The sequence below is a fragment of the Vulpes lagopus genome, chromosome 6 (genome assembly GCF_018345385.1).
Source record: "Vulpes lagopus strain Blue_001 chromosome 6, ASM1834538v1, whole genome shotgun sequence".
NCBI classification, from domain to species: Eukaryota; Metazoa; Chordata; class Mammalia; order Carnivora; family Canidae; genus Vulpes; species Vulpes lagopus.
Genome location: NC_054829.1, coordinates 51,234,370 through 51,253,061, shown reverse-complemented (window position 1 = coordinate 51,253,061; position 18,692 = coordinate 51,234,370). Strand labels below are relative to the sequence as shown.

At 37.3% G+C, this 18,692-nt stretch overlaps 2 protein-coding genes across 5 annotated transcripts in view; one reads left to right on the top strand and one right to left on the bottom strand.

Annotated features, from left to right (window-relative positions):
- The window catches only part of KLHL28 (kelch like family member 28), a 33,540-nt gene extending 21,779 nt beyond the window's left edge, over positions 1-11,761 (bottom strand). The window contains exons 1-2 of one of the 2 annotated variants that reach the window (XM_041758436.1): positions 11,602-11,761; positions 9,073-9,235 (exon numbers count right to left, since the gene is read on the bottom strand). The gene's annotated coding sequence lies outside the window, so the exon portion shown is untranslated. The remainder of the gene's footprint in view (positions 1-9,072; positions 9,236-11,601) is intronic. The other variant, XM_041758435.1, reaches the window with a different exon arrangement.
- Positions 11,762-11,966: 205 nt separating this feature from the next.
- TOGARAM1 (TOG array regulator of axonemal microtubules 1) overlaps positions 11,967-18,692 on the top strand; it is a 76,932-nt gene continuing 70,206 nt past the window's right edge. For all 3 annotated transcript variants that reach the window (XM_041758433.1, XM_041758434.1, XM_041758431.1), the window contains exon 1: positions 11,967-14,222. In XM_041758433.1, coding sequence (XP_041614367.1) covers positions 12,180-14,222 — 2,043 coding nt within the window. In that variant the 5' untranslated portion in view covers positions 11,967-12,179. The remainder of the gene's footprint in view (positions 14,223-18,692) is intronic.

Here is an 18,692-nt window from a genome sequence, read left to right as displayed (position 1 = left end):
CATTTTAAAATAAATTATTAGGACGCCTGGATGGCTCGGTGATTGAGCATCTGCCTTTGGCTCAGAGTGTGATCCTGGATCCTGGGATGGAGTCCCATATCAGGTTCTCTGCGGGGAGCCTGCTTCTCCCTCTGCCTGTATCTCTGACTCTCTCTCTGTGTCTCTCATGAATAAATAAATAAATCTTTAAAAAATAAAATAAATTATTAAAGATTTGATTTGTGAATACTTAGAAGAGGATACAGTGACCTCTAAGACTAGGATGGATGAACTAATAACAACACATGTCACAGACTAATCTTGTTTCTTTTTTGATGTATTTAAAAGACTTGGAGATCAAGAAAGTAAACTTGATGTTTGTAAAGAATTTTACAATGACTTCCATGATTTTCTTGACAGTAAAACTAAAAAAATATAAACTAGTTCAGTTAGCTAAATTAGCAATACTAGAGCATACTACTTAATGGAATGAGGTCTCCTTGGAGGAAGGCTTCTAGAGTATACTATAAAGCCAAAATGAAGATACTTGGGCATGCCCTTCAGCTCTACAGATGACATGAAGCTTCCAAAGACAGGAAAATCATTGGTTAACAAATCAAGGGTTCAAAAAGACCTGATAACTAACAAGAAAAATTTAAAAGGGATAAATGTTAAGATTTCATAGTGGATTCCAAAACAACTACGTAAGTATAGCTTAAGAGAGAAAAGAGTCATCTGTAGGATGTGTTTAAAGGACTTGGGGATTTTTATTTCAGGATTATTTTAGTATACTAAGCTTATGTAGGTTTAAGTTGCAATAATAGAACTGTAACATGCAGAACTAAAGAAGATATTCTCACTTTGCTCTGCAAATGTCACACCACATCTGGAGTACAAATCTTGGGTACCAACCTTTACAAGAAAACTAAACAAAGTATGACACATGATGAAAAGAAGAAATTTAAACATGTCTTATGGGTAATGGAACTGAGGATGTTGAGTCTGAAGAGAAGGAAATCTGATGGTTATCATGTGAAAAACCTAAAGGTTATCATCAACAACAACAATAATAATCATAGAACATAGGGCTGTTTTGAGAATTAAATACATTTATACATATAAAGTGCTTAGAATAGTGTTTATCACTAAGCAAGCTCTTGATAAATATTACTTTATTTACCAATAAGTTATTGTATTACTAGTGAATTTCTCAAGTTGTCAACTTAAGAGGTATTCTGCTTTCTATGTTGCACCATCTTTCACAACTAGGTAAGAAATCCACCCTGTACTACTGATATCCTGTGCCCCACAGAATACCGCAGAATTGCTTGTTTTTCTTTATTATTTAAAAGATTTTATTTATTTATTCATGAGAGAAACAGAGAGAGAGGCACAGACTTAGGCAGAGGGAGAAGCAGGCTACTTGCAGGGAGCCTGATGCGGAACTTGATCCCAGGGCTGGAATCAAGACCTGAGCCAAAGGCAGATGCTCAGCCACTGAGCCACCCAGGGGCCTCGAATTGTTGATTTTTAGAACAAGTTAATGAGTTACTGACTACATTCGTTTTCATGTAAATAGAATCATATAGGGCAGCCCGGGTGGCTCCGCGGCTTAGTGCCACCTTTGGCCCAGGGCTTGATTCTGGAGACCCGGGATGGAGTCCCACGTCGGGCTCCCTGCATGGAGCCTGCTTCTCCCTCTGCCTGTGTCTCTGCCCCCCACCCCCTCTGTCTCTCATGAACAAATAAATAAAACCTTAAAAAAAAAAAAAAGGAATCATATAGTGACAGATCCTTATATAAAACTAATTTTTGTGTATTCAAGACTGACAAATTGCCATTAACATATGATATGAAAGCATGATACAATACTGACTTATAAAAATACACACAAACATATATGTACGTGTTTGTGCATATGTATATATCACAAATATCCACATACGCAGAACAGTATGATTTGAGGAGACTGGGACCAGGAATGAAGGTCCTAAGGTTACAACATTGTCTTTACTATTTACTAGCTATATGACCTTGGGAAAGTGATCTTAAATTCTCAGTTTTCTCATCTGTAAAACACAGACAAAACAGTACACATAAGAACTCAGTATCTGTTAGAGACTATTACTATTATTATTATCATCCTTAAAAAGGCTGAATTTTTGCCAGCATGTGACTTCCTTTCATGGCTAAAAAAGAAACAAAGCTTACTTACTATCAAGTGAACTAACATAACCAAAGCCTGACTAATTTGGCCAAAAAAGATACAACCCACTTTTAAATTTCAAGAGTTTAATTACAATGAAGAGTAAGCCAAAGACTAAGCTTCCTGAGTCCTTGTCCCACACACCAAAAAGGACGACACCAAAACAAAAGGGGCTGGATGATGGCAACACAAGTTGTGAAGAACACAAACTAGACTGCAGCTAGGCACTACTATATTCTGCAGGTCTATTCTTTGGGGTAGGGGGACATGAAAGACCCACATCTCATCATAATCAGGGAACTGAAAGGAAGTTGTCTCATGATAGACTCTCAAGGGATTATTAAGAGTCAAGGGGAGATGGCTTTGTAGCATCTCCTTAAATGCCTCTCAACTTCCTGTGTTTCAGGAGAATCACAAGGTGTTCCAACACTCAGAATAAGCTGTGGCCCCAGGATCTAAGCTTTTGCCTATATGGACATATACAAGGTTACACTGAAGGTCATGATGAAGCTGTTTTCCTACACTTATACCCTCTATTGTATTTCTCCTTTATTCTACTTTCTTAGTATCCCCTCAAATAATAAAAATGATCAAAGTTTTAAAAACCACTCAAAGAAAGGGTACCAATGAAGACATTGTAAAAGAACACCCATACATACTTCTGCACATCACTGTACAGGATACAAATAACATGATGTTCACTCTCTTTAAAAAATACTGAAAACAAAGTATAAATAAATAAATAATACTTTTAATGGTTAACCAAAACAACTCAAACTAAAAACTTTAAAAGGGCAAGGTAAAAATAGGGAACTTAAAATGAATTACACCAGAGGTCTGTCATAACATCACTCTTAAAATTTTTAATTTGAACCCTTTCTTCTCTGTAGAAATCTGACTTAAGAGAAATTCACAAAACTTTAAATCTTTTTAGAAGCTTTAAAACAACAGTTCTTAAAATATGATCCTTGTACTGCCAGCATCAGCATTACCTGGGACCTGCTAGGGATGCGAATTCTTGAGCCCAACCACATATCTAAGAAACTAGAAACCACATAGGTATGAAGGGGCAGCAATATGGGTTTTAAGCCCTCCAGGCAAAGTGATATGCATGCTAATGTTTGAGAACCAGTTAAAATATTGCCAGCACAAGTGTAACTGCTAAAAACTTATTCTACGTCATACTGTAACTTCTTCAAAATTATAAATTACAACAATGACTATACTTGGTTCTCAGCTATTTACCTCTAAATGGCTAACAATAACTCACAGAAGCATTAACTTCTAATTTTTAAAACTTCACCTTTGATGGTTTATATTGACCATTTCATCTCAATAACAAACCTGTACAGAAGGAAAAGCAAGTATCAAGGAAAACAGGAAAGAACAGTGAACAAAAGTTTGAATTTCAGAACCAGAGAGATCTGAGTTCAAGTCTACATTTGATACTTAATAGCTGTATAATTTGGGCAAATTACTTATTCTTGACTTGAACTATGTCATTTGTAAAATTTGTTGTGGATTAAATAGAATCTTTGGTTTAGAGAAACAGACCAATGGAGAATTAAAATACAGAAAAAGAACATTTTAGCATATGCAAATTTAGCTTATGATAAAGGTACTATCTCAAATCAATGAGGAAAACAGGGCTTTTAAGTAATATGTAGAATAACTGAATAGCCTTATAAAAACTATAAAAATTAGACCTCTTCCACAAATCTATCTACACCAGTACAAATTCCTAATGGACCAGAGGTATAAATGTAAAAAATGAAATCATACAACTATTACAATGAAATAGGGTGAATTCCTCTGTAACCAAGATTAGAAATAATTTCCTAACTACTATACAAAACCCAGAAGTAACAAGTGAAAAGACAGATCAACTTGATTACATTACAAAGCTTCAACTAGCTACAGTACTTTGACTAGCTAAGGAAATCATAAGCCAAAAAGAAATAGGAGATTGAGAAAAATATTTGCAACATATGTAAAACATATATTAGAGTATAACATTTCTTTTTTAAAGATTTATTTATTTATTTGAGACACAGAGAAAGAGAAAGAGAAAAATGCAAGCAGAGAAGAGGGGCAGAAGCAGATCCCCTGCTGAGCAGGTAACCCAATGTGTGTCTCAATCCTAGGACCCTGGGATTATGACCTGAGCTGAAGACAGACAATTAACCTGAGCCACCCAGGCACCTCTATTTATAACCTAACTTTTCTTTTTTTCTTTTCTTTTCTTTTCTTTTCTTTTCTTTTCTTTTCTTTTCTTTTCTTTTCTTTTCTTTTCTTTTCTTTTCTTTTCTTTTCTTTTCTTTTCTTTCTTTCCTTCCTTCCTTCCTTCATTCCTTTTTTTAAGAGATTTTATTTTTCATGAGAGACACACAGAGAGAGGCAGAGACATAGGCGGTGGGAGAAGCAGGCCCCCTGCAGGGAGCCTGACACAGGACTTGATCCCAGGACCCCAGCATCACAAATTGAGCCAAAGGCAGACCCTCAACCACTGAGCTACCTAGGCATCCCTATTTATAACATTTCTAAAATACTCTAGCCCTATAGTAAAAATAGGCTAAAGAAATGAACAGTTGGTTTAAAAATGCAAATAGTTCATAACTATATGAAAAATCACTCAAATTCACCTATGATGAAATAGAGTAAACAAGTTAATAATTCTTCCTTGGCAATATATACTCTGTTGGTATGACTGTGAGAAATAGGCACTCTCACACATTGCTGTGCAAATGTTTAATGATAAAAGACCTCTGGAGGTAAATTTGGAAAGTCTAGCAAAATTACATTTGCATTTACTCTTTGACCCAGCAATCTGACTTCTAAGAATTTACCCAAAAAATACAATGGCAAAAATATATAATGACAACTGCAAAGAGCTAGTAATTGTAAGTGTATTTATAAAAGGAAAATAGTAATTCTTTATGCTTATTTTCATGCTTGAGAGACTAAGATGAAACTGACCACAAATTTTAAAACAACTCTAACATCCACCAACAAAAGAATGGTTGAAAAAAACTATGACGACCCCATACAATGGAGTGGTATGCAGCTGTGGAAAAAGAATAAGGAATCTCTGTACGTACAGCTCTAGAGTGATCTCCCTGATCCAAGCAAGGAATAGAAATATGTGTATCGTACATCACCATTTATCTAAGGGGAGGTTACAAGTATACAGATTTACTTATCTTAAAGAACAAAGGAAATATTAAATATCCTTTAAAAAGTTATCTACAGGAGCAAGGGAGGGTACAGAGTAGAGGAGATATAGAAGCTAGACATTTCCGAATATATCACATTTTATAGATTTGCCTGTGGAATCAGTAAAGTATTTTACATAATTATAAAACAAAAGTCAAATCTTAAAAAACACAATCCATAAGAAACTTGAAAATAAAAGGAAGCAAAAGAATCCAATATTTATCTACCTTAGTGGCCCAATTTTCAGTAATCACATTGTCGGTGAAAGTGTTATTTGTATTCTGAAACTTTTATGTGTGCCTTGCATAATTACATGGCATTTCTAATATCATCATCCCTAGGGTCACTGTGATCTGTAATTCTCAGTAGGGGAGAAAAGAGATGAAGATATAAGACTAAGATATTAAATAATACAAACTTTGTACTCAGATTTTGAATAAAAAGTATAAGAACAAATCTATATACAGAAACAACATTAATTATATGTACTAATATATATTTTATGTATATAAGATACATATGATATACAAATGTATAAAATATATACATTATTTTAAGGAAAAAGTTAATTATTATTTCCTAGCTCTATTTACTGAAAAGAAACTGACCAACCCAGTAGCAAGGAGCACTCCTATCACCTAGATGTGGTTCCTAAATACCATTTCCCACCAAGGAATTAGAACTCCTTGTATAAATGGCTGATTCAAGGCCTGGGCAAGAAAATATCAAGGTAAATTGGAATCTTTACATAGTAGGTAGCAAAAAAGCTATCAATGACAACTAAGGTTATAAAAAACAGGAGAAACTGAATGGCTATTAGTCAAAGATGGGACAAAGTGAATATCAATAACTGCAATTGACTAAAACATATCAGATATGCTTAAATCTATGAGTCCATAATTATAATACAATTATGACACTAATTTATCACCACTGGAGGACACTAAATAAAAAAGAAAAAGAAAAGAAAAAGAAAGAAGCCTACAATATAAAGGGAAAGAATCGAATATTTATCACATCTTTCTGATACTAACTGTACCACTGGGTTACTGAACACATGAGGGGAAGTTTCTTTCATAAAAGTACTCCAGTTAGTAAGTAAAGAAGGGATGACAGAGTGTCACCATTTCGTAATCTTAATGAATAAATCTAAGTATTGATCAAAAGCAGTGATTATGAAGGGCTGCTAATATCACAAAAACAGAGACAACCAGACATCAGGACCTTCTGATAGAAGACCATAAAATTATCTATGGATATTCTTGAACTCCCCAACCCCTCCCCACACACACACCAAAATCAAACATACGGTCAAAAGTCTAGATCCAACTATTAATTTACAAGAAATACAGAGAACAGGCAAAGCATGTTAAACTGTAACAGAAGGATGCAATCAGCAAAAACATCCTGAGAAAAACTTTTAGAATAACCTAGATGCTTCCACAAATAAACTGAATGAAATTAAAAGAAAATGAATCTACAGATCAAAATAAACTTGTAAGACATATAAAACAAATACAACTTGGGAACTGTATAGGTGTGTGTGCATGCATGCAGACAGGTGCACATATACCCAGACACATACATTAAGGAGACAGCTAGAAATTTTTATGCTAACTGGAATACTGATTATATTAATTAATCACTGTTAACTTAGTTGCTGAAAAATGATAACTGTAGTTATGTTTTTAAGAGTTTTTATCTTGTACATACTAAAATATTTATTGAAAAAAATATATTAGAGATTTGCTTAAAGTAATACGAAATGAGGGGTGCTTGGGTGGTTTAGTCAGTTAAGCATCCAAGTCTTGATTTTGGCTCAGGACATGATCTCAGGGTTTGAGATCTAGCCCCATGTTAGGCTCCATGGCCAGTGAGGAGTCTGCTTGAGATTCTCTCTCTCTTTCCCCCACTTTCCCTCTACTCTTCCCCTCACTCATATGTGCACGAACCGTCTCTCTAAATAAATATTTAAAAAAATTAATACGGGATGAGTAAGTGGAGATGTAGATGATGCCATGAGCTGCTAACTGCTGAGGCTGGGTGTACATGAGCGCTTATGGTAGTATTCTATTTTTGCATGTTTTTGAAATTTTGCACAGAAGAAAAAGAATGTATGTATAGGGCGCTAAACTTGCCCTAAGACTTAGAGATGAAGAATCTGAAGTTCAGAGAGTTTAAATGAATTAATAAAGATTACACAAGTAGTAAGAGACACTACTAGGACTATAATAATGTTTCCTTAATCTTAGAACAATATTCTCTATACATTACATTAAAAACATTTCAATACTGAACAATATAGGCCTGCTCAAAATATTTAGTGAACCAATTTACAATTGTTGCCACTCTTGAGAAAATTAAATTGTTCTATAAAGAGCTACTGGAAGACCTTTGACTTAAAATGTGCCTGTTACTGTTCTAAGCTTTTTACATGTATTAACTACTGTCATTCTCAGAATAACAGCATGAGATAAGTACTGTTGTTACTATTCCTATTTTACACAAGTAATCTGAGGCACAGAGAAATTAGGCTTAGGCAAGATTTAAATCTGAGCATGCGGTCTCCAGGGTTCTTCATGACTATATTATAAAGTCTCACTTATAAACTCATAATTTCTTAACGTTATTAAATTTTTAACTTAAACAAGAATCTAAAAAAGTGCAGGACAGAAACTCAAAAAGGATAGATCACATACAAATACACACATATATAAAATATAGACACATACTATGTAGATTAGATACAAAAGTACAGCAGGGTTTTAAAATGAAATATAGAGGGATCTATGGATCATTCCCTTCTGTTATTTATATAATGGCAGCATTCTTGTTACATAATTATATACAATACAAAGACAACGTAAGATAAAATCAAACTTTCCATAGTCTATAGCAGCTTCATAATTTTAGGTTCTGAAACAAAGCTAATGAAGGTCAAGCTATGAGTTTGGTAGCTACTTAATTGACACCTAAGCTACAAAACAGTGGTACTGAAATCAGTTGGGAGGCAATTATCTGCTACGACGAGAGCAAATAGATGGTGATGAGAAATAAGAATTGTTAAAAAAAAAATCCAAACACACATATACTTTGCTGTAAAAAGTGTGATTTATGAAAATGAGAATATTTTATCAGATCAGTTCTTTTCTTACATTTTTTCCCCACAGCTAAACTCTCCTTATAGAAGAATTCAAATAATTATGGCAACTATTTTATTAGTGACCTTATGAACAAGTTGGCATATTTTCTTGTTCTCTAAGATTGACTTTCATTACGTCTGGAAAAACAAAAGTAAAATTAGAAGCCTGCTCTAATATAAATCATTATATAATGAAGTCAGAAATAATACAAAAGAAAGTCCTTAAAGCCTCTTCTACATCCAGCAAAAGCTATAAGTTACATAATTAATCTGTGCACTGAAAAACCAGTTGCAATGAAAGTGAAATCCTGTTAACTTATATAGATTAGTACCAGAAATGCAATGAAAATTGGATTTTTGTTTAAAATTATAGTTTTGACTCAGTCAGAAATGCACAATGGCTTTGAAACATAAACCTAAATAAATGAAAATGTTATCTCTGATACACCATAACATGTGCCACAGCACAAACACAGATTTAACTTCAAAAAATTGTGAAAATGAAATGAGTCAATATTCATTAGGTACTTACCACCCTGTATGACACACAGCAAACAATCAATAAATGGTAGTCTTATCACAATCTGTTAATAACACCTTTCCTTTGCATAGCATTTCTTCATAGTAACTTCTTAAACATACAAAACTCTTAAGAGTTTACAGAATTCACACTGATTTCCAATATTCCTGGATGTCTGTAAAATTTGAGTAAAAACATGGAAAAAACTATTGTGGTTTATTCAACCAACTGATAGCTTATCTCTCTAACTGTTGAAATAAAAGATGCTGTTAAGGCAACTGTGTTTACCTTGCTTAAATCCAGCTCAAAAATTAATATATCACAAATATGCCTATAATCCATTAATTTAACTAAACTTTAAATAAAATATAGATATTTTAATTTGTTTTACCTAAAATCGGTATCTTCAATGTATTACAGCCTTTCAACTTTCAAAGGTATACTATTAAACACATAGGGTATTGTACTATTCTTAAATTTGATTTAAAATTTTTTATCCTATCTCTATTTATGGCTAAATATAAAAGGTTTTTCTAGTTAATACACAATTCCTACAATTCCCTGGATTCCTGGAATTCATGAATAAGATTTTTTAAAAATTTGCTTTGTAAAATAAATAAAATATACATTAATGAATGAGATTTATCTTCCACAAAATAATCTTAAAAGATAACTAGTAAGATACACGATGCTGATAAGGTCTCACTTCCTGAATACCCACCATGGAGGCTAATCCATCTAACAAGTCTTTATCAAAGAAATTAAATGTAATAGATACAAAATAAATTGCAATCTATAACATAGTGATCTACAGAGTCCTGAGAAAAGGGGTCAAAATGAAGACTCATTTTCCTTTGTTCTAAGAGAAAGGACATCATAACTGGTTGGTTTAAGGATCCACAATCCTTGAAAAGTATTCTCTGGAGAAAAGGAGTAATTCTTAAGCTTCTACCATTAACTATGATGATGACATATCATTCAAGACTTTTCAAGTTCCTTTTCTTTGATTTCATGATTACCACACAACCGCCACTTCCCAAGTTCTTCAATACAGGAAAGAGTGCCCAGGATTTTTCAACCTGAAAATTCTGATTGTTGGAAAGGGTTATCTTTTATTCCAACATAAACTGGCATTCTAATATGTACATTCTAATGTGTACATCATTCTCTTATTTAGTTTAGTTTGAACTGGGTTCCTGAAGGCTGAGCATATATGAGTAAAGTATAGATAGGAGCTGCTTACACTGGAAATATGAGAACCAGACGGACATTCCTTCTTACCGCTACTGCTACAATCTCGTTTTCAATCCCCAGCCCTTACCTTGTCCCTAAAATTAAAAAAAAAAAAAAAAGGGAGAAAAAGGCACGGGGCTGGGGGTGGACTTTGATCTACTGAAATATACTTAATCCAAAATGATTAAAGTCAAAATAACCTAAAACCGAAACTAAAACATAAGGATGTTTACACAAACCTCATTTACATTTATTCTATTCCCAAATGACAAAAAAGAAACCTATGATATTCAAAATTTGCTTTAAGACAAAAAAACAGAAATTATGTTTGAACTTGCATTATCTAGCAACATTATAAAGTGGTTTGGCATATGTAACTCAATTATCCTAAGACTTCGCTTGTATTTAAACTGCATAAATTTGAGACTTCAAATGATAACTCAGCCTTTTCTCAGGGGGTAATTCTAAAGTAATTTACTGCGTTATCCCTTCTAAAAACAAAAAACAAAAACAAACTCTTCCACACTCCAAAGAATTCAGCCTCATACCACACACGCCTGCTCTTCAATTGTGTCCGCTTAAGTTTCATTTACAAAAAAGGAGAGAACGCTCACCAATTCACACATCGCCTAAAACAATGAAATGGCTATTATTTGCCCTAAATCTACAGAGCAGAATTCTCCTAGGACCATGATGCCAAGAACTTCAACCGCAACTGAAATCGTCTTTGCAATCTCGGTTTCCAGGAGACTGAGAGGCTGCAGAGACGCGCAAGGATCCTGCAGGGAGGTTGGGGTGGCAGAGGACGCAGGAGGAGGGAAGGAGTAAGTCTCAGAGAGGAACTGCATTAGGAGACTTTGAGAACGTTTAAGGGAGAAGTGGTGAGATATTGGGGGGGAAAAACAGATTACGTTTTCAAAGAGAATTTTGAGTGGTAAAAGTAAGGAAAGATGTAAGAAAATCATTAACCTTCCACGACCGGAGGGTAAAGGGGAGGAGGGGCGCAAGAGGGTGTAAGGGCCCTAAAGACCAGAATTTGGAAAAAAAAAAAATATCGGGAGCTATGAGCTTGGCCTTAGTCCGAATTTCCTGTCAGGGTACGGGAACCGCAGGAGAAAAGAATCGCACTTAACTCAGGGTTGTAGAAAGCAACGCATTTACAAGGGTAACAAGCCGTGCACAAGAAGATGTCGCCTCTCTCCCTGCTTGCTCCCGTCATTTCTCTACCTTTTACTGCAGCACCAGCGTCACGCTGGCAAAACTCTACCAAAAAGCCTACACCGCAAGAAGACAGCAAATGGAAAATACCTGAGTCCCAGGAATCACGCCGGCAAAGACAGGAGGGTTCGTGGACCACCGAAGTCGGGGCAGGATTCTCACTTCTCTCCAGTCAAACCCCAATTCTTTCGGGTGGGGCGGGGATCTTCCGCTTGGAGCGGAAACGTCACTTCCGCTTAATGCCTTCACCCTTCTTGGCCTGCTCCGCTCTGGATACGTCTGCTACTTTCGTAACGTTCTCACTTCCTTTTCCAGGAGACCGCTGTCTAGTCGTAACACCTGATGTGGACTACATGACCCAGCATTCATCACGGCAGGTTGATTTCCGGGTCAAGAGTTCCGCGCTGGCTAGATCACCATGGAAGCCATCGGTTTGGTCACGTGGTGGTCCTGGTTACGCCCGGTGGCTGCTGTGGGGTCTGGGGCTCAGGCAGGGGCCATTTTGCCGAAGGCAGCGTCCCAGACTCGGGGGTGGCTTGGCAGCTAACTGAAGCTCTTTCTTTTCCTCCTCTGCAGCTTGGGGCTTGGAGAGGAACTGGAAGGCTGGGCTCCACCGAGCCCTTCAGAGATGATGGTTTCCTCTAGCCTCTGCCACCTGACGACCCTCCATGGCGGTTGTGCCCTCTGCGCCCCTCCTGCTGCCGCAACTTCCAGCCCTCTGTGCGTATCGCCTCCAGAGCTGCAGTCGTTCTTCCGCCCCAGAGACTGATGATAGTCGAGGTGGGGGCGCCATGAGAGGCGAGAAAAACTATTGCCGTGGAGCTGCCGGAGACCACGGTTCCTGCCCGCCGACACCTTCGCCTCTGGCCTCGACCTTCTTAATGCCCGCGGAGGCGATCACAAGTAGTTGGTCTGGGTCTGGAGGTGGTTTGTCTGCGGGAGATGAAGAGGAGACTCGGCTTCTCCAACTCCTCCGGACCGCGCCAGACCCTTCCGAGGCCTTCCAGGCTTTGCAGGCTGCTTTGCCGCGGCGGGGCGGCCGGCTCGGCTTTCCCCGACGGAAGGAAGCATTGTATCGGGCCCTGGGCCGAGTGCTTTTGGAAGGAGGTAGTGATGAGAAGCGACTCTGCTTGCAACTCCTCTCGGACGTTCTCCGGGGTCAGGGGGAGGCAGGCCAGCTGGAAGAGGCCTTTAGCTTAGCACTTCTGCCTCAACTAGTTGTCTCCTTACGGGAAGAGAATCCAGCCCTACGGAAAGATGCGCTGCAGATCCTCCATGTATGTCTGAAACGTAGTTCTGGACAGGTGCTGAGAACACTTATACAACAAGGATTAGAAAGTACGGATGCCCGGCTTCGAGCTGCCACAGCACTGCTGTTCCCGATCTTGCTTACTCCTGAGGATTTGTTGCTCAGTCTAGATCTTACCGAGGTAATAATAGCCCTAGCCAGAAAGCTTGGAGAACAGGAGATAGAAGAAGAATCTGAGACTGCTTTCTCTGCACTTCAGCAAATTGGAGAACGACTTGGCCAAGAGAGATTTCAGTCCTACATCTCTCGCCTGCCATCCGCCCTTAGGAGACACTACAATCGCCGCCTAGAGTCCCAGTTTGGAAGTCAGGTTCCTTATTATTTGGAACTGGAAGCCTCTGCATTTCCTGAAGATCCTCTCCCCGGTGCAGTGACTCTTTCTAACAGCAATCTTAAATTTGGGATTATTCCTCAAGAGCTGCATTCAAGACTGTTAGATCAGGAAGACTATAAGAACCGGACTCAGGCCGTTGAGGAATTAAAACAGGTGATGGGAAGATTTAACCCTAGCTCTACCCCTCATTCCAGTCTTGTCGGCTTCATTAGCTTGCTGTATAATTTGTTAGATGATTCCAACTTTAAAGTGGTTCATGGTACACTCCAGGTCCTGCATTTACTGGTTATTCGCCTCGGAGAGCAGGTACAACAGTTCTTAGGACCAGTTATAGCAGCTTCTGTCAAAGTGCTGGCAGACAACAAGTTGGTAATCAAACAAGAATACATGAAGATCTTCCTCAAGCTAATGAAGGAAGTAGGTCCTCAACAGGTGCTTTGTTTACTCCTGGAACATCTCAAACATAAGCATTCCAGAGTGAGAGAGGAGGTAGTGAACATTTGCATCTGCTCTCTACTGACCTATCCCAGCGAGGATTTTGACTTACCCAAACTGTCTTTTAGTCTTGCCCCAGCTCTTGTGGATAGCAAACGCAGGGTACGCCAAGCAGCTCTTGAAGCCTTTGCGGTGTTGGCATCGTCAATGGGCTCAGGTAAAACCAGCATCCTTTTCAAAGCTGTGGATACTGTTGAACTGCAGGATAATGGAGATGGAGTGATGAATGCTGTGCAGGCCAGACTGGCTAGGAAAACCCTCCCCAGGTTAACAGAACAGGGATTTGTGGAATATGCAATTCTTATGCCATCATCTGCCCAGGGTAGGTCAAGCCATCTGGCACATGGAGCAGATACAGACTGGCTTTTGGCTGGTAACAGAACTCAGAGTGCACACTGTCACTGTGGTGACAACACGCGGGACAACATGCAAATTTATGGATCTTACAGTCCAACTATCTGTACCCGAAGGGTATTAAGTGCAGGAAAAGGAAAAAATAAATTACCATGGGAAAATGAGCAGCCTGGAGTCGTGGGAGAAAATCAGACCTCCATTTCTAAGGATATAGAACAGGTATGCATCTTTTCTAATTGCCTTGAGTTGAGACTAGAAAGAATTTAAAATGAAAATAGGCCTCTAATGACTTAAGGGTGAGACTGTTTTAGGCTTATGTTTTGTTTTTAATTTGGTTTAAATGGTGCTGTAGATACCTATTCTAGTGTTACAAATCACGTAGGAACGTTTAATAGGCTTACTGCCTAATGGATTTCATTGAATTTGAGTAACAATATGATAGTAACAATGCCTGGATTTCAGTTTTGTCCTGTCAATTTGGCATATTGGTTATCTCATCCATGCAACAAACACTAAATGGTTAGTACATGTCAGATAGAGAGCTGAATTCTAGTAATAAAGATGAGGTTGGTTCCATGAAGTTTGGGGAAAAGGGCAGACTTGTAAACAGGCAGTTTCAAATTTGTTAAGTGCTAAAGTAGAGATATAAAGAATCCTGTGGGAATACTGAAAAGAGAAAAAATAATTTCACTAGGAAAGTTTAAAAGCCTTCCAAGAAGAGGTGACATGAGAACTGTTTTTTACCCCCAAAGTTTTTTTTTTTTTTTTTTAAGATTTTATTTATTTATTCACGAGAGACACAGAGAGAGAAGCAAGGACACAGGCATAGGGAGAAGCAGGCTCCCTGCGGGGAGCCTGATGTGAGACTCGATCCCAAGACTCCAGTATCATAACTTGAGCCAAAAGCAGATGCTCAGTCACTGAACCACCCATGCGTCCCTCTCCCCAAGTTTTATTTGGAAAATTCCAAATCTTTAGAGAAAAGAGTTGTACAAGGAATATCCATCTCATCCTTCTATATTTTACCAGATGTTTTCTTGCCCCATATATGCTTCATATTTGCTGAGCTATTTGAAAGCAAGTGCAGATATCTTGATATTTCCTTCCTAAATATTCCACATGTATCTTCTAAAAATGGGATTTTCCTTTATCATATTATCATACCTCAGAAAATCAATAGTAGTTCAGTAATATCTAATATATAGTCTGTATTTTAAGTATCTCCAGTTGTCCCATAAAAAATGTTTTATAGTGTGTTACTTTTATCATCCAGGTTCCAATCAAGGTTCATGTGGTTAATATGTCTCTTATCTAGAACAATAATGCCTATTTGTTTCTTTGTTTTCTTCATGACATTGATTTATTTAAAGAGGGGTAGTTTTGTAGAATTTTCTACATTTCTTAATTTATCTGATTGTTTCTTTATGATTACATTCAAGATAAACAATTTTAGCAAAAATATTACATGGAAGATGTGAACTTCACATGACATCACATCAGGAGACATATAATGTCGAGTTGTCCCGCTACTGGTGAGCTAAATTTTACCACTTGGTTAAGGTAGTGATAACCAGATCACTATTGTAAGGTTTACCTTCCTCTTTGTAATTAGCACATGATCTGTAGGATGATACTTTGAGACCCTATGGATAACCCAACAACCTGTCAGCCACTGTTGTTGGCATCCAGTAATGATCCTTACCTGTATCATTTATTACATCAAGGGCTACAAGGAAAGGATAATTTTTTTATTCTTATATTCTATATTTGTTATCTGTCATTCTTTTTTTGTTCTGTGTGTTAAGTATGTCAGTATTCCTTTTGATGCTAAAATGGGCTCAAATTTGACCAGTGACCAACTCTTATGTCCCTTGCTGTGACTCAGTCTTTGAACACTTTGGTAAATATACAGGATGCCCAGGCTTACCTTGTACCTTTCATGTGTTAGAGCTGGAATCAACCATTTTTTTCAAGAGCTCTAGAACTACTTTTTTAGTTAAAAGTAGAATTTAGGGGCCCTTTGGCTCAGATGGGTAAGCATCTGCTTCGGGGTCCTAGGATAAAGCCCCACAATGGGCTCCTGGCTCAACAGGGAGTCTGCTACTCCCTCTGCCTCTTCCTCTGCTCATGCCTTTTCTCTCTCTGTATGTCTGTGTCTCAAATGAATAAATAAAATCTTTAAAAAAAAAAAGTAGAATTTAAAAACCAAAGTTTAAGTATAAATGTACTCATTGCTATTGTTTACGTGGATTGGTCCTTTCAGTGGACAAAACCAGGGAGTACCTTTTTTTTTCCAAATCATATTAATACTTCCACTTCAAATCCAGCACTACAGGGTTTTTTTCTTTTCTTCCTTTAGCCCATATTTAGACCTTTCTCCCACGGTAAAACCCTGGTTCCTAGTGTCAGTCATATTTATCCGTATGCTGTATCCTACAATACAAAAAAATAATTACTACACCAATAACATAACAACTAACTACTTACTAAAGGTCAAGATTTCTTTGCGGTTCTTTTTCTGCTTAGAATTATCCCACAGAGTTTTATGTTCAAATTCTTCTTAAATTAATTGTTTCCTGGGTGATTATGATTATTTAAACTGTGTGATAAAAGATGTAAAGAGTTTGCTCTGTGTGGATGTGTCCTCATAAATTTCCATTTCCTCCTCATAAATGGAGGGAATATATGTTGAGATGCTGAGTTATGAAAGGACTTCGCAAATGAGTAAGAAATGGTGAGTTTCTGCACAGCTGAAACTGGTGAGAGGTAGCAGAAGATGATACTAGAAATGTAGACAGAAACAAAAATACAGAGATCATTTTTATGGAGTTTGTACTTTTTGCAGCAGACCTCAGATGGATGGAGGTGAACTAAATATTCTCTGGTTCTTTCCAGTTCCAAAATATCCAATTTTAAAAATAAAATCCTGAGCAAAGAGGCCAGGACAGAATTACTACCTGAGCTGAAGGCAGATGCTTAACCGACTGAGCCACCCAGTATGTATATATTTTAATAAACATTTTTTTTAGAGCAGTTTTAGGATCGCAGCTAAATTGAAGAGAGAGTACAGAGATTTCCCTTATTCTCTGTGCCCCAACCTATGCACAACCTCCTGGACTGTCACCACAGTGGTACATTTATTGCAGTTGATGTATATTGGCATATCATTATCACCCAAAGTCCATAGTCCATGTCCAGTAGTATCCCACAGAATAGTTTCACTACCCTGAAAATCTGTGCTCTGCATCTTCATCCCTCCTTTTCTCCCTCCCAGCAACTATTGAATTTGCTTTTTCCAGAATGTCATAGTCAGCCCCTGGTCTGATTTGTGCTGGCTCTTGCCCAAGTTCTGCTGCTTTAACATCTCCTATCTACTGTTAATCTGCTATTTCTGTCTTGTCCACATATAGCATTGGTTAGTGACATTAAACAGCAATGCTTTTAGGAAGATTCATGAATGTTTACATTACATATTCCTGGAGCTCATTTTGAAGATAGACTAGTTTGCTTAGAAAGATGATTTTTGTAGTGTAGTGTTAGGAAATAAGTTTACAAAAGGGAAGCAGGAGCTACACTGGAGACTGTTGAATATCAGACCAAAGAATTTAGCTTGTAATTTTGACAGTTGTTTGAGACTAAAGAGTTGTGTTTTTTTGTTTTTATTTTTGTCCATGTTTTACTTTTCTTTTTTTTAAGCAGTGTGTTTTAGGAAAATTCATCACAACAGCAGCAATGTATAGGTTGTGTTGTGTTTTGTTTCTTTTTTTAAAAAAAGCCAGAGACTGGAGACTTAGAAGATTAATTAGATTAATACTTACCGGACTACTTGGTGTGAGGTATTGAGATTTATGAGGATTAGTAGAGTATCAGGATTAGACTAGAAAGAAAATAATGGACGTTAGAGATATTTCAAAGCATTTAGTGGCAAAATATTGGAGGAGAGAGAGAGAAAGCGCAATAACTAATGGGATGCCTGGGTAACTCAGTCTGTTAAGCATCTGCCTTTAACCCAGGTTATGATCCCAGGATTCTGGGATTGAGACCCACATCTCTCCCTCTCCCTCTGCTACTCCCTCTGCTTGTGCTCACTCTCTCTCTCTCTTTCCCTCTGTCAAATAAAATTTAAAAAAAGAGAGAGAGAGGTAACTAAGATTTAAATAAGATAACCAATGTATAATCCATGAATACGCATAGGAATACACAAATGAATACACATAGGAAGGCCCCAAACAAGGAAATTAATTTGGGGGAAAATGAACTTTAGGTGGAAGAAGATAGAATATTCCAGCTGAATTTGAAGTATACTATTCAACAGGCAAGGAAAGAACTAGAGATGTAGATCTTGGAAGTAATGCTCTGAGAAATAATTGCTTAGACTGAGAATGAATGGGCTCTCCAGAAAAGGGCATATAGAGCAAGAGCAATGTGCTTAGGACTCATTCTTGGCATACAATCCCATTTAGAGAATAGCAATAGGAAATAGAACCAAACAAGGCAGAGACAGGTGCCTAAGTGTTGGAAGAGAATCAAGAAAAAACGAACTTTTAAATTTTAAAAGTTTTAAAGGAGCAGTAAGTTTCAGGAAGTACATCTGTACCATTTAATGCAGGAGAAGTTAAAACAGGACTGAAACAGGACTTGTTCTTACGTAGTCAGGCTGTTACTTGTAAAATGATTTTTGAAGGCACT